This window comes from Juglans regia, chromosome 14 (assembly GCF_001411555.2).
Source record: "Juglans regia cultivar Chandler chromosome 14, Walnut 2.0, whole genome shotgun sequence".
NCBI lineage: Eukaryota > Viridiplantae > Streptophyta > Magnoliopsida > Fagales > Juglandaceae > Juglans > Juglans regia.
This window is the reverse complement of record NC_049914.1, coordinates 2,844,802-2,860,620: the sequence shown is the minus strand read 5'-3', so window position 1 is coordinate 2,860,620 and position 15,819 is coordinate 2,844,802. Positions and strand designations below refer to the sequence as shown.

General features: G+C 37.6%; 2 protein-coding genes across 3 annotated transcripts in view; one reads left to right on the top strand and one right to left on the bottom strand.

Annotated features, from left to right (window-relative positions):
- Positions 1 to 292: 292 nt before the first annotated feature.
- LOC109015981 (protein transport protein Sec61 subunit beta-like) lies at positions 293 to 1,882 on the top strand. The gene is made up of 2 exons (XM_018998443.2): positions 293 to 404; positions 1,453 to 1,882. The coding sequence occupies exon 2, from the start codon at positions 1,455 to 1,457 to the stop codon at positions 1,701 to 1,703; it is 249 nt and encodes an 82-aa protein (XP_018853988.1). The 5' UTR covers positions 293 to 404; positions 1,453 to 1,454; the 3' UTR covers positions 1,704 to 1,882.
- A 272-nt stretch (positions 1,883 to 2,154) lies between these two features.
- The window catches only part of LOC109015989 (CCR4-NOT transcription complex subunit 1-like), a 38,192-nt gene continuing 24,527 nt past the window's right edge, over positions 2,155 to 15,819 (bottom strand). Inside the window, exons 30-51 of one of the 2 annotated variants that reach the window (XM_018998454.2) lie at positions 15,405 to 15,625; positions 15,186 to 15,303; positions 14,973 to 15,098; positions 14,675 to 14,719; positions 14,407 to 14,484; positions 14,119 to 14,235; positions 13,430 to 13,556; positions 13,249 to 13,349; positions 13,027 to 13,164; positions 12,857 to 12,940; positions 7,317 to 7,463; positions 7,111 to 7,242; positions 6,992 to 7,021; positions 6,726 to 6,872; positions 6,593 to 6,654; positions 4,909 to 5,062; positions 4,608 to 4,799; positions 4,421 to 4,525; positions 3,988 to 4,119; positions 3,403 to 3,639; positions 2,652 to 2,753; positions 2,155 to 2,537 (exon numbers count right to left, since the gene is read on the bottom strand). In XM_018998454.2, coding sequence (XP_018853999.2) covers positions 2,388 to 2,537; positions 2,652 to 2,753; positions 3,403 to 3,639; positions 3,988 to 4,119; positions 4,421 to 4,525; positions 4,608 to 4,799; positions 4,909 to 5,062; positions 6,593 to 6,654; positions 6,726 to 6,872; positions 6,992 to 7,021; positions 7,111 to 7,242; positions 7,317 to 7,463; positions 12,857 to 12,940; positions 13,027 to 13,164; positions 13,249 to 13,349; positions 13,430 to 13,556; positions 14,119 to 14,235; positions 14,407 to 14,484; positions 14,675 to 14,719; positions 14,973 to 15,098; positions 15,186 to 15,303; positions 15,405 to 15,625 — 2,745 coding nt within the window. In that variant the 3' untranslated portion in view covers positions 2,155 to 2,387. The remainder of the gene's footprint in view (positions 2,538 to 2,651; positions 2,754 to 3,402; positions 3,640 to 3,987; positions 4,120 to 4,420; positions 4,526 to 4,607; positions 4,800 to 4,908; positions 5,063 to 6,592; positions 6,655 to 6,725; positions 6,873 to 6,991; positions 7,022 to 7,110; positions 7,243 to 7,316; positions 7,464 to 12,856; positions 12,941 to 13,026; positions 13,165 to 13,248; positions 13,350 to 13,429; positions 13,557 to 14,118; positions 14,236 to 14,406; positions 14,485 to 14,674; positions 14,720 to 14,972; positions 15,099 to 15,185; positions 15,304 to 15,404; positions 15,626 to 15,819) is intronic. The other variant, XM_018998461.2, reaches the window with a different exon arrangement.

Here is a 15,819-nt window from a genome sequence, read left to right as displayed (position 1 = left end):
TAAATTTTGCAGTAATAATGCTGTTCATGACAACAATAAAAATTGTATGACACACTTAATAATGTCTCTCTCCTATTTTTCTCTCTTTCTAAATTGTAAAAAATATATGGGATGAAATTTTTTTATTATTTTCTTTGTGCGGATCTTCACAAATAAACTCAGAAATATTGTATAAATCCGACATGGCATAAACCCATTGGTTGCGTAGGCGTGGTACAAAAGCGTGGCAGTCAACCACACGGATTGATCTCAAACGACGTGTCGGAAACCCCCTGTTTTTCTCTATATAAAATATAGTCGACTTGGAAGAACACAGTTGGAACTTATTCGCAGACGCAGTCAAAAACAAAGACGTCCTCAGATCTTCGAAGGCGGGCGAGCCCCGAAACGCCGACTCGACTCAGGCGTGTTCCCCTCCCTCTCTCTCTCTCTAGAATTTCCTTTGAATCTCATGCATGTACAAATTTATCATCTTCGGCTATCCAATATATTATGTCCATACGGTTCTAGATCTACTGCATGCAATCTTGAATTTAGGATTTTTTTTTTTTTTGCTTTTTTTTTTTTAAGTTTTAACTGTTCGTCGATTCTCTTTTCGGATCCGATTATCCTGATGGGATTCTCGTGACTTAGGGCTTCACAATTAGCAATTTGTGAATGCTTTTTATGTATTTTAATTCGCTTTACATTTGTTCCTTTTTTCTGTGTAGAATTCATGCGAAGCTTGACAAAGTCGATTTTTTCTTTCAATTGTTTGGCAAATCGTTTTTTCAACCTACGGGAAATCGTTTAAACCGTGTTATTCATCTCCTTTTGCGTTCAAAAGTCATTGGTTGGCGTCATCTTTCTTTCACTAGCGTATTTTTGTAGATATATTTATGAATGAATGCTTGCGCTGTTGATGTTTGAGATCCATTTGCGAGGTTTATTGTGGTCGAGAAAAAAAAAAAATTAACCCTTAGAGATCGAGGTTTATTTTTCTCAATTTTCATGGGAATCTCTGTTCTGGATGTTATTATTTTCCTGGTCAAGCATGCTTTTTAGTTTTATTTTTGTGGAACATTCGCTTTGTTGGTCAGGTCTTTTCTTTCTTTTTTCTTTTAAAAGAACAAAAACACAAGAAAAGAAAGAAATTGAAAATGAGAAAAAGCCTTCTGTTGCGAAATCTGTTCTGCATGCGTGGAGTTGAATCTTTGACTAGTTTGAATACGATCATTTGCCTCCTTAGGTTTGAAATCTCCAGGATTCCTTGATGCACCAATTTTACAACTAAAATACTTGTAATTTTAAGAACGAACTGTTACCGCAGAAAGAACTGCAAACGAATATTAAACAAATTTCATTTATGTTCATGCTTGATTGTCCATTGATACGATAAAATAATCAAGTATCTAGTGTTGCTCTTTAGTGTGATAATGAAGTACTCAAAATTTTTTTGAATGGTTGCTGCAGAAATGGCTTTAGGTGGACCAGCTCCACCAAGGGGCAGTGCAGCAGCTACTGCAAGCATGCGCAGGAGGAGGACAACAAGTAGCGGGGCATCTGGAGGGGCAGCCGGGACCATGCTCCAGTTTTACACAGATGATGCCCCAGGTCTCAAGATCTCTCCAAATGTCGTTCTTGTCATGAGCATTGGCTTCATAGCCTTCGTTGCTATTCTTCATGTCATGGGTAAGTTGTACTTGGTGCGTAGAGAGGCGTAGAAGGACACTGGTGAAGGACTGATGATAGGATATTTTACTAAATTCAATATGCTGAATTCTGGGTTTAGAATGAATAAGTAGACTTCAAATTTGTGAACTTTTTTAATGATTGGAACAGTACTTGTATCCGTTTCGGTTAATTATTGAGGGAGAGGTTAATGCTGCTTACGTTTCTGTTACTTTTTTCTTCTCTTAACACGTGGGGAACATGTTACTTAAAAGATTTTGCTTGTTTTTCAAAATGAGGTTATGCTAATATGATTAATAACACAATGGTTCAAAGTCAAAATGAAAAATTGCTAAAAAGATGTCAAGCGGTAGAATCAAAACTTACCAACGCCCTCTAGGGGCATTACTGTTCCGGTTCCATGAGAAAGCAGATTTTTAAGGGATATCAATGAACAGCTAACGCTTCTTTAACATTGGTATATTAAAATGAAATATCGTCAGCCAGCTAAAGAATGATGCTTTTGCTCCAATCAATAAAACCAAAAATGTACCATTTACATCTCTCGAGTATTTCAAGCAATCAAAGAAACAAAGATGTGAAACCATATTCATAATCTAGAACTATACATTTTTATACAATTGTAGGAATTTTTAACTCTACAAAAAAAAAAAAAAAGGATTTAGTTGTTTTACAGTCCTGACGTGATAATGATATCCCAAATCACTTTTAAAGCATCAGTGGGCGTTGTCGGACGCCCAACCAGAAACCATACTTTCATCCACGGATTTTGGTCCTCCACAGGATCTTGAGACTGATTCAAAAAGCTTTTCAATCTCGGGAGCACACCTTATGAAGGTTCGGTTCCAAAAGTTGTATCTAGGGTTCTGAAAAATTAAAACGACCAACTTAGAAAAATAAATTTCGACTACAAGTGGAAAGGCATACTGCACAATTAAGAATTTAAAATAAAAATTAAAAAGAAAAAACATATGCGTCACCTTAATTAACTCGATGAAAGTAATCAGAAGACCCCATGGATGAGGTCGATTAACAATCAGGCGTTCTAACAACACTCTTGTAATTTGCTCCTGGATAATTTCCTGCACACAACAAAAGGTAATTAAGCAGTTTTAGAACCAACCATCATATGCTAAAATCAGTTGTAAGGACATAATTTCCTTTTTTAAACAATGAAAAAGCCCGGGATCCTACAATGGAATAACCTTACCATGAAAACCCATATATAAATAACACAAGCCCCAAAGAATTGAGAATTCTAGTTTTGTAATAAAAGGGTCATGATTTAGTTTCTTCTCTTCAGGACAGAACAGTGTTGTGGAAGGTGTTGAAATACTTTAAAGGACCAGTCCATTTTGTAAAAGGCAATGAACTAGTTTACATGTAAACCTGATATCAGTTGTAGCAACAATACTTGGATCCGAGACTCAAATACTACGGGAACAACTTTTTCATATGAGAAATGTTTCGTCCACAAAACAATGTAAACTCATGGTTTGTTGTTCATCAGATTGTAAAATTCTTTTTACTGCAAAATAACTCTGGCATATCACATCAAACATTGTCAGTTTGTGAGTTTACTTTTGTCAGATCTTTGTGAATCTAGCACTTCTCTATTTGTATGCCTAAGGAACAACCAGTAACCACATACTGCCATCTTCAACATCAGTAACGAAATTCAAACAACCACACACAAAATAAAATAATATTAAAAATCGAACACTTATGTACCTGGTTTGATTCTGCAAACAAGTAAAGAAGGATGAAGGAGAAATAATGTGTATGGGTATTTGGATATCGCAATTGGTTAGCAACTGCATTGAGAAACAGATAGCGCCCTTCGGTATCTAAGTCCGCTATTAGTGCCTGGAAGATGTCCAAGGCAGCACCAACCAAGAACACAGCCAATGGAACGGTGTTGGATGTGGACTGAGAATGAGGAGTTTTCGGCTGCAACTGCTGGATGGCCTGTAGAAAAATAAAGCATCAAAGATTTAAAGCAGAGGGAGTAACAGAGATAATTTCAAATCATCGCTTTAGTTTCAAATTGATATGACCTCTCTGGAGCAAAAACACGTTCCAAATTTATAGCTTTCAACTAGACAAGAAAATAACGGGATTCCCCCCCCCCCCCAAAAAAAAAACAAAAATGGAGGAAAAAAAACAATGATTGTATTAATGCATTGGTGGCTGACCAAGGTCAAGAATGTCACATAAAAACCACTTGGGACAACTTTAAACAAGTAAAGAAATTGGCCATATCAGTCTAGAAATAGTGAGTGGTGTTCCTTGAGATCCAATACAAACACACAATACCTGCATTCCAACATAGAGCACGAGGGAGTTGATCAAGGGAACATTGTAACGGGTACCAGCTGCTGCAGCATCATTTGGTAGGTGGAGGAGTTTCTGCTTCAGTTCGGTCAGAAAGGACCCAGGTTGCCTAGTCTGTAGAATGCACCCAAAAAAAGATATAAAAGATGAAGGAGAATGCGAAGAGAATGTATTCATACAAATAATTAACTCTAAATTATAAGTTAAGATGGGGGCAAGGTGCTAGGACTAAAGGAAAGAAACATTTACAACTAGAATGGATTTACACATAATATATAAAAGACAAGGAACCAAGAGAATAATTGAGAAGCAAAAAAAAAAAGTTAGCAATGTCTGTACGTAGTCAAAACTGTTTCTCCATAAATATTTTTGGGTATTGTACGGCTAAAACAACCGATAAAAGAGAACCAAAGACCTTGAGATACTCATCTACATCAGCCTTCATCTGCTTTGCCTTAAGAGCTGCATCAACCTCAGAGAGAATCCGTGGGGATTGACCAATATCCGGAAGTAAATCAATCTGCATATGAAACCAAACCAGTTTCCTGTTATTTCTTTTAACCAAAAAGTTCATCAGTAATCGTATATGATCAATCAGGTACCTTTAGATTCGGTGTTGATGGATCGGGCAGCCTCATATTACGGGGAAATGCACTAAGGATAATATTTCGCATTTGAATGCAGCTCGGAGGAATAACATCACAGAAGGTAAAGTGGTAATCACAAAGGAACTCAGGGAAATCGTGAAGCAGCACTAACAGTACCCTAAGTGTGCCTTTATACAGAAAATGAGCCTAAAACAAAAGGAAAATAAGATAGTTATCATAATTACATACCAAAAAAAAAGGTTTTCATACTCAAGTCATAGTGGCCATGAGAAAATAAAGTAATAAAGAGACGAACCGGCATTCCAAGTTCAGCATTCCTCAAAAATGGCTCCATGAATTGGAACAAGTCTACCAGCAAGCGCTGGACGTAGGGCCAACCCTTCTGACCATTTACAGTGAGCATTTTTGGCATGAAACTCCTGTGACTCACCAACTCGAGCCACGCAAAGCTGAAGAAGCATTCCAACCAAGTTAGAAGCAATATCAAGATCTATTTACATGTCAAAGTTTTCCAGATTAACATATGAATGTTAAGACTATGAAGTAAAGAAGTGTTGAATCGTCAGAAAAAAACTTTTCCAAAGTATGCCAACCACTACAATAATGAATACCCACTGCAGATTAGAATGAGCATGCATAGGACTCCTTCAACCCAACCTTATAAACCTTCAGAGCAATTTTTTTTTCCTTTTTTGGCAAGTAAACCTTCGCAGCAAATTACCCACAGATCTAAAATTATTAGATGCAACTTGTAATATATCCAGACCATTCTAAAATCTTCCATTGTGGTTACAGGCAACTCCACGTGATTATTTTCTCACATCTATTGGTAGAACCCATAAAGAATCTGACTAAAACTTTTTGAACCTAAAATCCCACAAAGACAATCAGCCATGGGCAAGGTGGAAAAACACTGATTGGATTAAATCAACCTGCATTCTAAAAGTTTTGGTCATCTTCCAAAAAGCAAGAGCTCAAGATGCTTGTTATTCAGCTTTATGACAAGACCCCAAACTTGACGGCATCAAAAAAATCTAAACGGTTAAAATTCAATGCTCAAAAGACAACCTAAAATTTTAGTAAAAGAAGCAAGCCCAAGATACACCAGCTAAAAACTATTGATGATAATTATTTTACTGATGATGGCAAACATCTGGCAACAAAACAAAATATAAGTCACCTATTTTTTTGACAAGGAAAGTGTTAAGCATACAAGTTTTTTTAATAGGTAAGTAAAATTGTATTGGATCAAGCAAAAAAATATAGACTAAGTACCCAGGAATACAAGGTTTTTTTTATGATAGGCAAATAACAAATCATACAAGCAGTCTGATATGTGAGCAACTTGGCAATTTCTTGCTCAAGTCATGAACCGGCCTTTGCTTCAAAACGAAAAAATCAACTACACCAGCCCGGCTTATCAAAGAAATTTCTAAGATTCATCGATGCAATGACTATATATTATTACTAATATGAATTTTGGTACCCTAATGGAGGCTAATAGGTATCTACTAGCTATAAATGCCTTGCTTCAGGATAATAGTAACAAAAGCATATTTGTGACTTCAACTGATAGTTCAATTTAATTAAGCTCCATGAATAACTACTGAATACTGTTTCACAAAGTCCGAATGATTTTAGTGGAAGCAATCAGGGTCCCATGATTTAATTCCCGATCCCTTCTAAAGCTTAGTAAAGCAAAAAAATCAACTAGACATAACTTGTCTGCCTAGCAAGCTTGCATATTAGCATTCTATGAAGGGTGCTTTAATATACTGAATCTTACAATTAGAAGGTTCTTTCCCACAAAATAACTAATAATCATTCATCACATCTACAGAAATGAATGAGGAAGTCAGCAAACCAAATAAAAGTGAACATGCTTGTCAACCATCCAAATTGATGTTTATCTCAAAATCAAAGCCCGCAGGTAAAATCCTACTATCTGAGTGTTAATGAAACAAATTCAACGTGCTAACCTGAATGCAGGAACTTTAAGGGGCTGCAGAGCATGAAATGCATTTGCAAATGCTGCCAAAATCTGCAACAAATAGCACCAACACTAATGAATCAGGGAGACAACAGCAAAAAGCAAAAGATAATAATCCAAACCTGAACGTTTGCACCATCAATAACAGGATCCAGGGAACTCAGATCCAGCAGCCAGTTAATGAACAATCTAAAATAGGGTCTTGGATTAAAAGATTCTTTCTTCTCCTCTGCATTTTTCTGGATGAATCTCACAGTCACTGCCAGAATCTGTCACATAACATTTGCCAATCAAAAAAAAAATGCCACATTTTGTAGAATGCAAATCACCAGTCAAAAATAAGAATGGAGAGGGAAGGAATAATAGTTAGTTTGGACTTTGGACTAACCTTAGAAAAAAGAAAGAGTTTGCTTGAACCCTGATCAGAAACAATCAAATTATACATTATTTTTAAAAGATTCCAAAGAAGAAAAGACTATACAATGTGTTTAGAGTGCATAAACATACCTTCAGAATTGAAAATACGAGTTTTGCATACATATCAACAGCAAAGAAGGAAATATTTTGCACTTGCTGGGTTGATTGCAACGTGGCTGAATTTATCACCTCAGAAGAAAGACAATGCGCAACAGAAATCTCCTGACACAACGATTGGGACTTGAGTGTGCACCTCAGAGTATAAGCTCAAACAAAGATTCAAAGATAAATCTTACTGTTAGAAGGCGGAAAAAGCGATCTGTCATATCATCCCCCTTTAGTAGTCCATTCTGATGCAACTGTAAGATGAAATGTGCAGAGGCTGCATCATTTGACCCAGGCAGCTCACATATCCGGTACCATTCCGCAAACAGCAAAGAAACCTACAGAATATTAACACACAACTATAAATGTTAAGATCAAAGTACCATTGTATATATTATTTAGTCAACATCCCTACCTTTTTTTTCTGTTCTATGAAGCAGACAGAGGACACCAGCGGAGCACATGATATGCCAGTATCCGCACAAATCATATTTTCTTATTGTTGTTTTATTAAAAGAAAAAAGGTCAAAACAATTAAGAGAACAAAAAGGTGCAGTGACATAGGACAGATTTAAATAAATCTATTCACGTCCTTTCTGGTGGCTGTATGGCTGTGAACATTATGAATAATTTGAGTAAAAAACATTCTTAATAGTCTCTAAATCCTAACTTCTCCATACAGAATTAAAACTCCTGATTGTACTGGACTAAATTTCACACATAAAAACTCAAACTAAAGACTTACCTACAATTAAACTAAAGAAAACTCCTCGTTCTACCAGACTGAAACTCCTGACAGTGGCATACTCCTCAAGCTAACAACCTAAAGTGAATAACTGACCCAAACCCGAATTCTCAGCTGTGGCCAAAGAGGAAGGAACCTTGACCTGGTTTTAATTTTCCATATAGCAGATATTTGGGCTTGGGCTGAAATAACTCAAGGCGTGGCCCAACTGAATTATCAACCGTGGCCTAAGCAGAAGAAACCTTGACCTGGTTTTGATTTTCCATTTAGCAGAGATTTGGGCTTGGTCTGAAATCACTTAGGTCGTGGCCCAACAGCTAGGCCTTTGACCTTATTTGAGAATGGCCCACTATTGTAACACCCAGACCCAAATTTGATAGGCTTGAGTAAAGATTTGTTTGTACCACAGAGCCAATTTTGTTAAGTCTAGAAGGAAGATTAATTTATCGGACCCATCACCCATTAGCCCGTACCTATTATTTGAGGGTCTACTATAGAGATAGGATTGGCTATGAAATTATGGACCTAGATTCAAAATGGAGTAGGCTTGGCCCAATAGGAGGCCCATCCCATTAGGGGCCCATATATGGATGGATAAGCCCAAGTATTTTCTAGTCAAAGCCCGTTTGATATTTGGCTGTTAATTTCGTGAGACTTGGAAACCAGCCCTTTTTGGATAAGTTAGACTTGCACCTATTCTTTTTTTTTTTATATAGGTAATCAAGAAGTTTTATACATGAGAATAACCTAATTAGAGTTTACAATCGAAAGGAGAAAATCATGGACATTCAGCCCATTACAAACAATGGCCCCCACCCATAAGAACAATGACTTAAAAAAGAAAACTTTAAGCTCATCCATTATTCTCTCACGATCTTCGAAGCTTCTATCATTTCTCGTCCGCCAAATACACCAACACATACAAATAGGAACCATTCTCCAATTCTCATGAAAAAAATTCATCTCACGTGGTCCTAGCCACCTCGCAATGTAAAAGCAAATGATTTATTGATTCACCATTCTTCTTACACATACAACACCAGTCCAACACCATTACCAGGCGTTTCCTTAAATTATCTGTGGTGAGGATCTTGTCCATACGAAAAAAACTACTTTCGAATGAGCTTTCGTCTGCCATATACTATTCCATGGGAACATGGTCATTCCAGGGCTCATTAGAACTTCATAAAACGATCTGACAGTGAATTTACCTTTCTTGGAAGGGTTCTAGTTCATCTTATCTACAGTGCTCTCTGTCATGCTTACGAAATACAATGTCGCATCTAACTCTGAGATAGTCTCCAACTCCCAATCTTGGGCTACCCTACTGAAATCTACATTCCATTAAGGGGAGCCACTAGAAAAGTCCAAGAGATCGGCTATCGCTGCATCCTTATCTAGTGCAAGCTCAAAAATGGCAGAGGTGTCTTGAAGGCTTCGTTCACCACACCATTTGTCATACCAAAATCTTACACGAGAGCCATTGCCCACCACACTATGTTCATGCTTCGGAAGATCTCCCAATGTCTCATAATGTATTTCTACAAACTCATCCCATATGGGCCCCGTACCTCATTCAAGCACCATCCTCCCCAAACTATGAATCTATAGTGGATTTCTATAGCCCCCCCCTCTCCCTCCCCCCTCCCCCTTTTTCATGTTGGTACCTCTACAACCAATTACCCAACAAGGCTTGGTTAAATTTCATCAAGTTACGAATACTCAAACTGCCCCCAAAAATTGGAGTACAGATAATTGACCAATTAATCAAGTGAAATTTGAACTCTTCCACCAATCCACTCCACAAGAAGTCCCGTTGTAGCTTCTCAATACAGTTGGCAACAAAAACCATCAGTGCCAAGGCTCTAGGCCCTAATTGTTCAGGGAAGGGAGAATAGTTTGCAGTGGATTCACGCTGTAAATTCCAGATTCTCAGTTAGCTCCTTTCATAAGGTGTTAACTTGTCATTGTGCAAACAAATTCCCATGGAAGAGCATTTGGAGATCCAAGGTGCCTAATAAGGTTGCATTTTTCTGTTGGTTGGCATCCCTTGGGAAAAATTTGACCACGGATAATTTGAGAAAGCATGGATTATTTGTTGTGAATTGGTGATTCTTGTCTAAGAAAGATGGTGAATCTGTTGACCATTTATTTCTTCATTGTGAGGTGGCCAAGACTTTGTGGGATGAGATTTTTGGTAGGATGGGTATTGCTTGGGTGATGCCTAAGCAAGTGGTGGAACTTTTAGGTGTTGTTTGGATTCGAATATGAGTTTAGATGGGTTGTGAATAGTACTGAGATGAGTTGTGAATAGTACTGAGATTTGTGAGTTAAAGTTGCTGAATAGTAGTGAATAGTAATGAGATGAGATGAATTGAGATGGGCTGTGAATACAAAAGAGGCCTTAGCATGTGGCAAGGTTTTAAAGGGAGCCATCACTTTGTTGCGATATGGAAGATGATTCCTTCATGCTTGATGTGGTGCTTATGGTTGGAAAGGAATGGGTGATGCTTTGAAGATAGAGAACGCTCGATGGGAGATCTTAGAGAGTTTTTCTTTAGTACTTTGTGTATATGGGCTAAGGTTCTTGTATTGAATGGAGATAATCTTCATGATTTTCTTTTAGCCCATTCTAGTGCCTGACTTGTATTTTGGTGTTTTCTCTTGTATACGTCATATGTACTTCGGCTATGCTTATTTACTTGTCAAAAAAAATATCTTATTACTTGTCAAAAAAAATATTTCATAATAAACGATGTTTTCTTTAAAGTATTATGTTATACAAAGCGTTTCGTAGGAAGCCTCTTTTTACGTACCCAAGTTCTTATGAAAGTTTTTTTTTTTTTATAAGTAATGATGCAAGTGATTTTTTAATGTCATTTAAGTGTTTTACATGCATCATGATATGTTTTCATTTATGATTATGACGAGTTATGATATGTGTTTTACATGCATCATGATAAGAAAGATAAAAGGCAAGTTATGAAAGTGCATAGCATTCCAAACCTATGGGAAGGGGGTGTTACAATTTATCTCCCCTCGAGGGCCAATACTGCTTCTTGATTCGAAAGGTCCTGGCCTGAATGAATTTTACCCCCAATTAAGTTCCATTTAATATCCGCCTGACATATGTTTTAGAAGCAGCCCATGCAGAGATCAGGCTCTGAGGCTTATAGACTAGAAATGAGGATTACCAGGGCCCGTGGGTTGTTGCTCAAGTTCTAACATTTCAAGGCCTGCCACTTCTACCACACCAATATTGCTCTGACCCTAGCCCATATCCAATCTGTCAATGCATCATTCCGCCTCCTTTTTGTAAACAAAGCAGCATGTTCCTGAATTGGCTGGTGTGCAAAACAGTACCCCACCAAATAATAGAAGGTCTCGAACAAGTTGTACACCAATTCCACCATGCGAGTCATGCAAGGCCACAAAGACACTCAACAATTTCTAGGCCAAACCCAATCACAGTCACAGCTGTCTTCTCTGAACTTCTAATGGTAACACCTTCAGCTCTTGTCAGTCCCTTCCCACCATAACCACAGCCTCCACATCATTTTGCCATTAATCCTCATAATCGTCTTCACCGCAAATGCATTTTCACTTTTTCAAGTAATAGGCCACCCAGAGGTTTGTGGTAATGCTCCACACCATCACCAAACCACACCTAAAAAAACCGAAGGCCTGTCAGAGCTTAACCGAGAAGATTCCGTCCTAGACCCCCTCACCCTTCAGTATGATGACGAACCCTCTTCGACCACCCCTCCATACTTCACTCAGGTAAGAACCTGCCAAGGTGGTTGAAACAATGCTGGGCAATGAAGGTTGTTCTGCTGACCTTGGGTGTAGAGAGAGAACCACGCCATGGAGTCACATTTACAAAGTTCATTTTATTAGGAATGATGTGATCTGGGATACTTGGGTTTTATACAAATTGTGGGTACGTCTTCTTTAGTTAAAGGTCTTTAATTGGCGGATGGTTCCTTTATGTTTAACGTGGAGTGTGTGGATGGAATGCAATGCTTGGAACTTTCAAGATTGTGAGAAGACAGTGGATGACCTTAGATCCGTAATGCTAAAAAATCTTTATGCCTATATGTCAGCCCAAAATAGTTCTGGCTTCTCTAAATATTAAGAATATGTTCTTTTTTCCCTTCTCCCTACTCAGGTGCTTTCTCGTATATCCATTGTGGGCTTGGGTTGCGTCCATTTACGCTTTATATAAACTTAACTGACTTAAGAATCTTTCCTAAGATTCAAATCATCCACCTTAACATCCTCATTTCAACTATGTTTTCCATTTGCTTCTTAACATCCTAACATTCTGCACTAAAGAGCATAACAAGTCTATAGCAGTTGTATAGAATTTACCCTTTAACTCAATAGAAATTCCATATAGAGACACTCCCAATGCACTTTCCACTTCATCCGTCCTAGCCCTGCTCTAAATCTATGAGCCTTGTTTTCCTCACTCGTTCCATTCTCATGAATTATAGATGAAAGATACTGAAAATAATCAATCTTTAGTATCTACCAACCACCAGGTTTTACCATCTCCCAGTTTCTATTTTTGCTCTCCCCATCACATGATTTAAGTCCTACTAAACCTAATACCTCTAGGTTCCAAAACCTACCGAAGCTTCATACTTGGAGTTGACTCTCGCTAAGTCTTGTCAAACAACACAATATCAATACCACAAAGTTACCATATGCATGCAAAGGTGTGGGCCAACCATTTCTTCTGTCTAATGGAAGGAAATAGAACACATACATACAAAATAAGGAAAAGGAAAAAAATCGAATGAACATTAAAAAACAAAATGGAAATAATATATCAAGGTCATGTTAGATGCACCCTACATTCCCTTCTTTCATTCAAGGGTCCATTGCATTTTGTAAATCCGCATTTTTGGTCAAGCACAATAGCTGTACAGCCTTTGACTGGGTTTTTAAACCTATGATTATGAAGAATTTAACATCAAGTACCTGCTCACCAAAACCAACAGGATCTGGTTCTAGAGACTCTGCATTATTATAGTCTTCCCTGCTCGCTGTAGATTGCCCAGGAGCCTGTGTCAGCAGAAATAAAAATTTTAGGATCAGGAGAATATGTTATCAAACTTCAATTGATAATCTAGTACAATGTACCCAGTGACCTTTTTGTCTTTCAATTGTCTGGACTTATCCTCCTTTCCAATATTAACACCAGCTACAGCAACCACACCGGCAGCAGGATTCTTAACAAGCTCAATCAGCTGTTGTAATGACTCAGGAGATCCAGGCTTTGCAGCAACCTTCAAATTAGAATTGGTAAGAAACTGTACTTGTACAAAGCACCATAGAATGAACTATGTTACACAAATTAAACCAATGTAAACCTTTGCCAGAGCATCAACAAGATTGTGTAGTTCAGAAATAACTCTAGATTCTTCGATGACTAAACTTTGCAGAAGGGAAATTGAAAACTCAGTCGCAGCTTCTGCAGATTCAAGCCTTAGTCAGTTTCATCAGCTGTAGTACTCAACATAAACTGTGTAAAATGAAGTTCCATATACATACTATTCCTTCCCCCATCAATAAGTTTTGCCATGTGAACATTGTACTCTGCAAGGTTCAGCAATTCACGGCGAATAAGGCCAACAGTTACATCCTTGTTGAACTTACGTTCCTCATCTGAGTAAAGAACCTGTAACAATAACATGTAAACTCATGTATGATGAAGAAATTCAAAACAAAGCATGATAAGAATATCAACAGTGGGAATAATACAGTACGTCAAGAAAAAGGTCTCTCCTAAGAAGAGGGCAATAAACTTCAGTTTATCGAAGCACCATAATAAAATTATCATAAAACTTTTTTCAGAAGTAAAGCAAAAATATCATTAACACCCCATGAGATTAGAACATACTTATAAGATTCTCATAAATTCATCTGACAATGAAAGATACATTCATAAAACATAGGATCACACAGATCGGGATAGACAAGTCCACCAGAAATTTTTTTTGATAAGAAAAAAAACAAGTCCACCAGAAATAATAAAGCTTATCCAAAATAAATACATAACTTCAGGTAGAGCAAGTGTCGTAAAATGTAGGACACCCTCACACACATATTTTGACAGGTAAAAGATTTTATTCAAAACCATCGAATAGTTAAAAAGAGAATGTTTTGTTAAAAAGAGAGCAAGACTTTATAAACCATATCCTTCAACTAAAGAAACAGGAAAACGGTGCGATACAGCATACCCAGCTAGTGAGTTCCTTCACAACAAGCTTGCAAACATCACGAATAGCAGTCAGAACTGCAAGATGAGCACTGGCATGAATATTATTCGATCCATTCTCGTATAAACCTTTGAAAACCTGTATAAAAATATATATAATATAAACCACTCATTGAAAAGACCCCCCGACAAGAAATTTCTAAAGGTAAACTATCCTTCCCCAGCTATTTAAAGCAGTAGACTGAATGCCAAAAATAAAATTTGAAGCAACCAAACAACCCAAAATTTTCTTTTATAAAAGGTAGGACACCTTCTGGGCAACAGCCAGGGCAGCTTCATCTCGACTTATGCATCTGAGTATGATTTCAGGAACTTCAGCAATGACTCCCTGAACACAAGTAAACCCCAAAAGATGCACTTTTAATGTAAATAAATTTACCCAAGGAAAAGTACCTAACATTTTAGAGGACAACGAGTTGGAGAATTAGAACAAGGCACAATTGATACTACAACAAAGGTATCTAGAATAATAAATGACATGGTGGTAATACATACCAAGATAAGAATAAAAATGATACCTGGATTTCTGCTTCTTTACCATCATTTTTTAGCAAAGCTTCCAACTGAAACCAAGCAAACAGGGAGCCGGCAGTAAATTTTAAGTATTTCTTGAGTTACAAAACTCAGAAAGACCAACAAGAAAGAATAATCCATGGAACCCCTAGCACAATCTCAAATAGGTCATTGTATCCATTTTGTCCAAAAGATAATCATCAGTTGCAAAAAGTTTACTCTAATGAAGCAAATTATAGTATGAGCGACAAAGAGGCTGAAAGGAAAAGAAAAAATAATACAAGAAAACATTTCTTTTGCAACCTTCTGTGCAATAATCTGGTATTTATCTAATGCATCCCTAGTGGGGAGCAAAGGATCTGATATGCTACTTCCAAGGCGCTCGGTGGCAACTGGTGAAGGTAATGGCTGTGAAGCAGTCCCAGATTCCTTGCAACAAATGAGATGCTCATATCAATAACAGACATTAAGACCTCAACAACAGAAAACCTCATCAAGAAAATAAAAATCTCTAACTTTTGCAACCTCAGAGGAATCCAGCGAATGCAACTCAGAGGCTGAAGCAGTGGCAGAATCATTTTCAGAACTAAGTTGGGTAATTCCATCCGCAACTCCAATGTGAATAGAGGAACCACTGGTTAATACCAAGAATTCCAAGCATATCAGAAAACTAGCATCAAAAAATAGGACTTTGGAAAATAGAAGAATCTGTTATACTTAATGTAAATAAAGCACCTAAGATGCAGAGCCGAACTAGATTCCATCGATTCATCCTGTAGCCGAGAGAGTGTTTCGAATCCTGTGCTTCCTGAGGCAGCACTGCTGCCAAGATTTAGTAATCCAGATGCTGAGCCATATGTATTAGTTAGGCCAGTACTTCCAGATGAAGCAGGACCAGAAGGCATGGCATGTGAACTCTGGCTGGATTGGTTTTGCCAGGGAAGCCGAACAAAGTCCTAAACCAGAAAAGGAGTGTAAGGAAAAAAAATTAAGCACCATGTTTCTTAGCACCATACCTATCAAAAGGGGGAAGATTAACCCTTATTAAAAGCACCCTTCCCAATCTTCCCACTTATTATCTTTCTTTATTCTCATTACCGGTTGTTGTGGCAAACCGGATTGAGAAGTTGTTTAGAGCATTTTTGTGGGG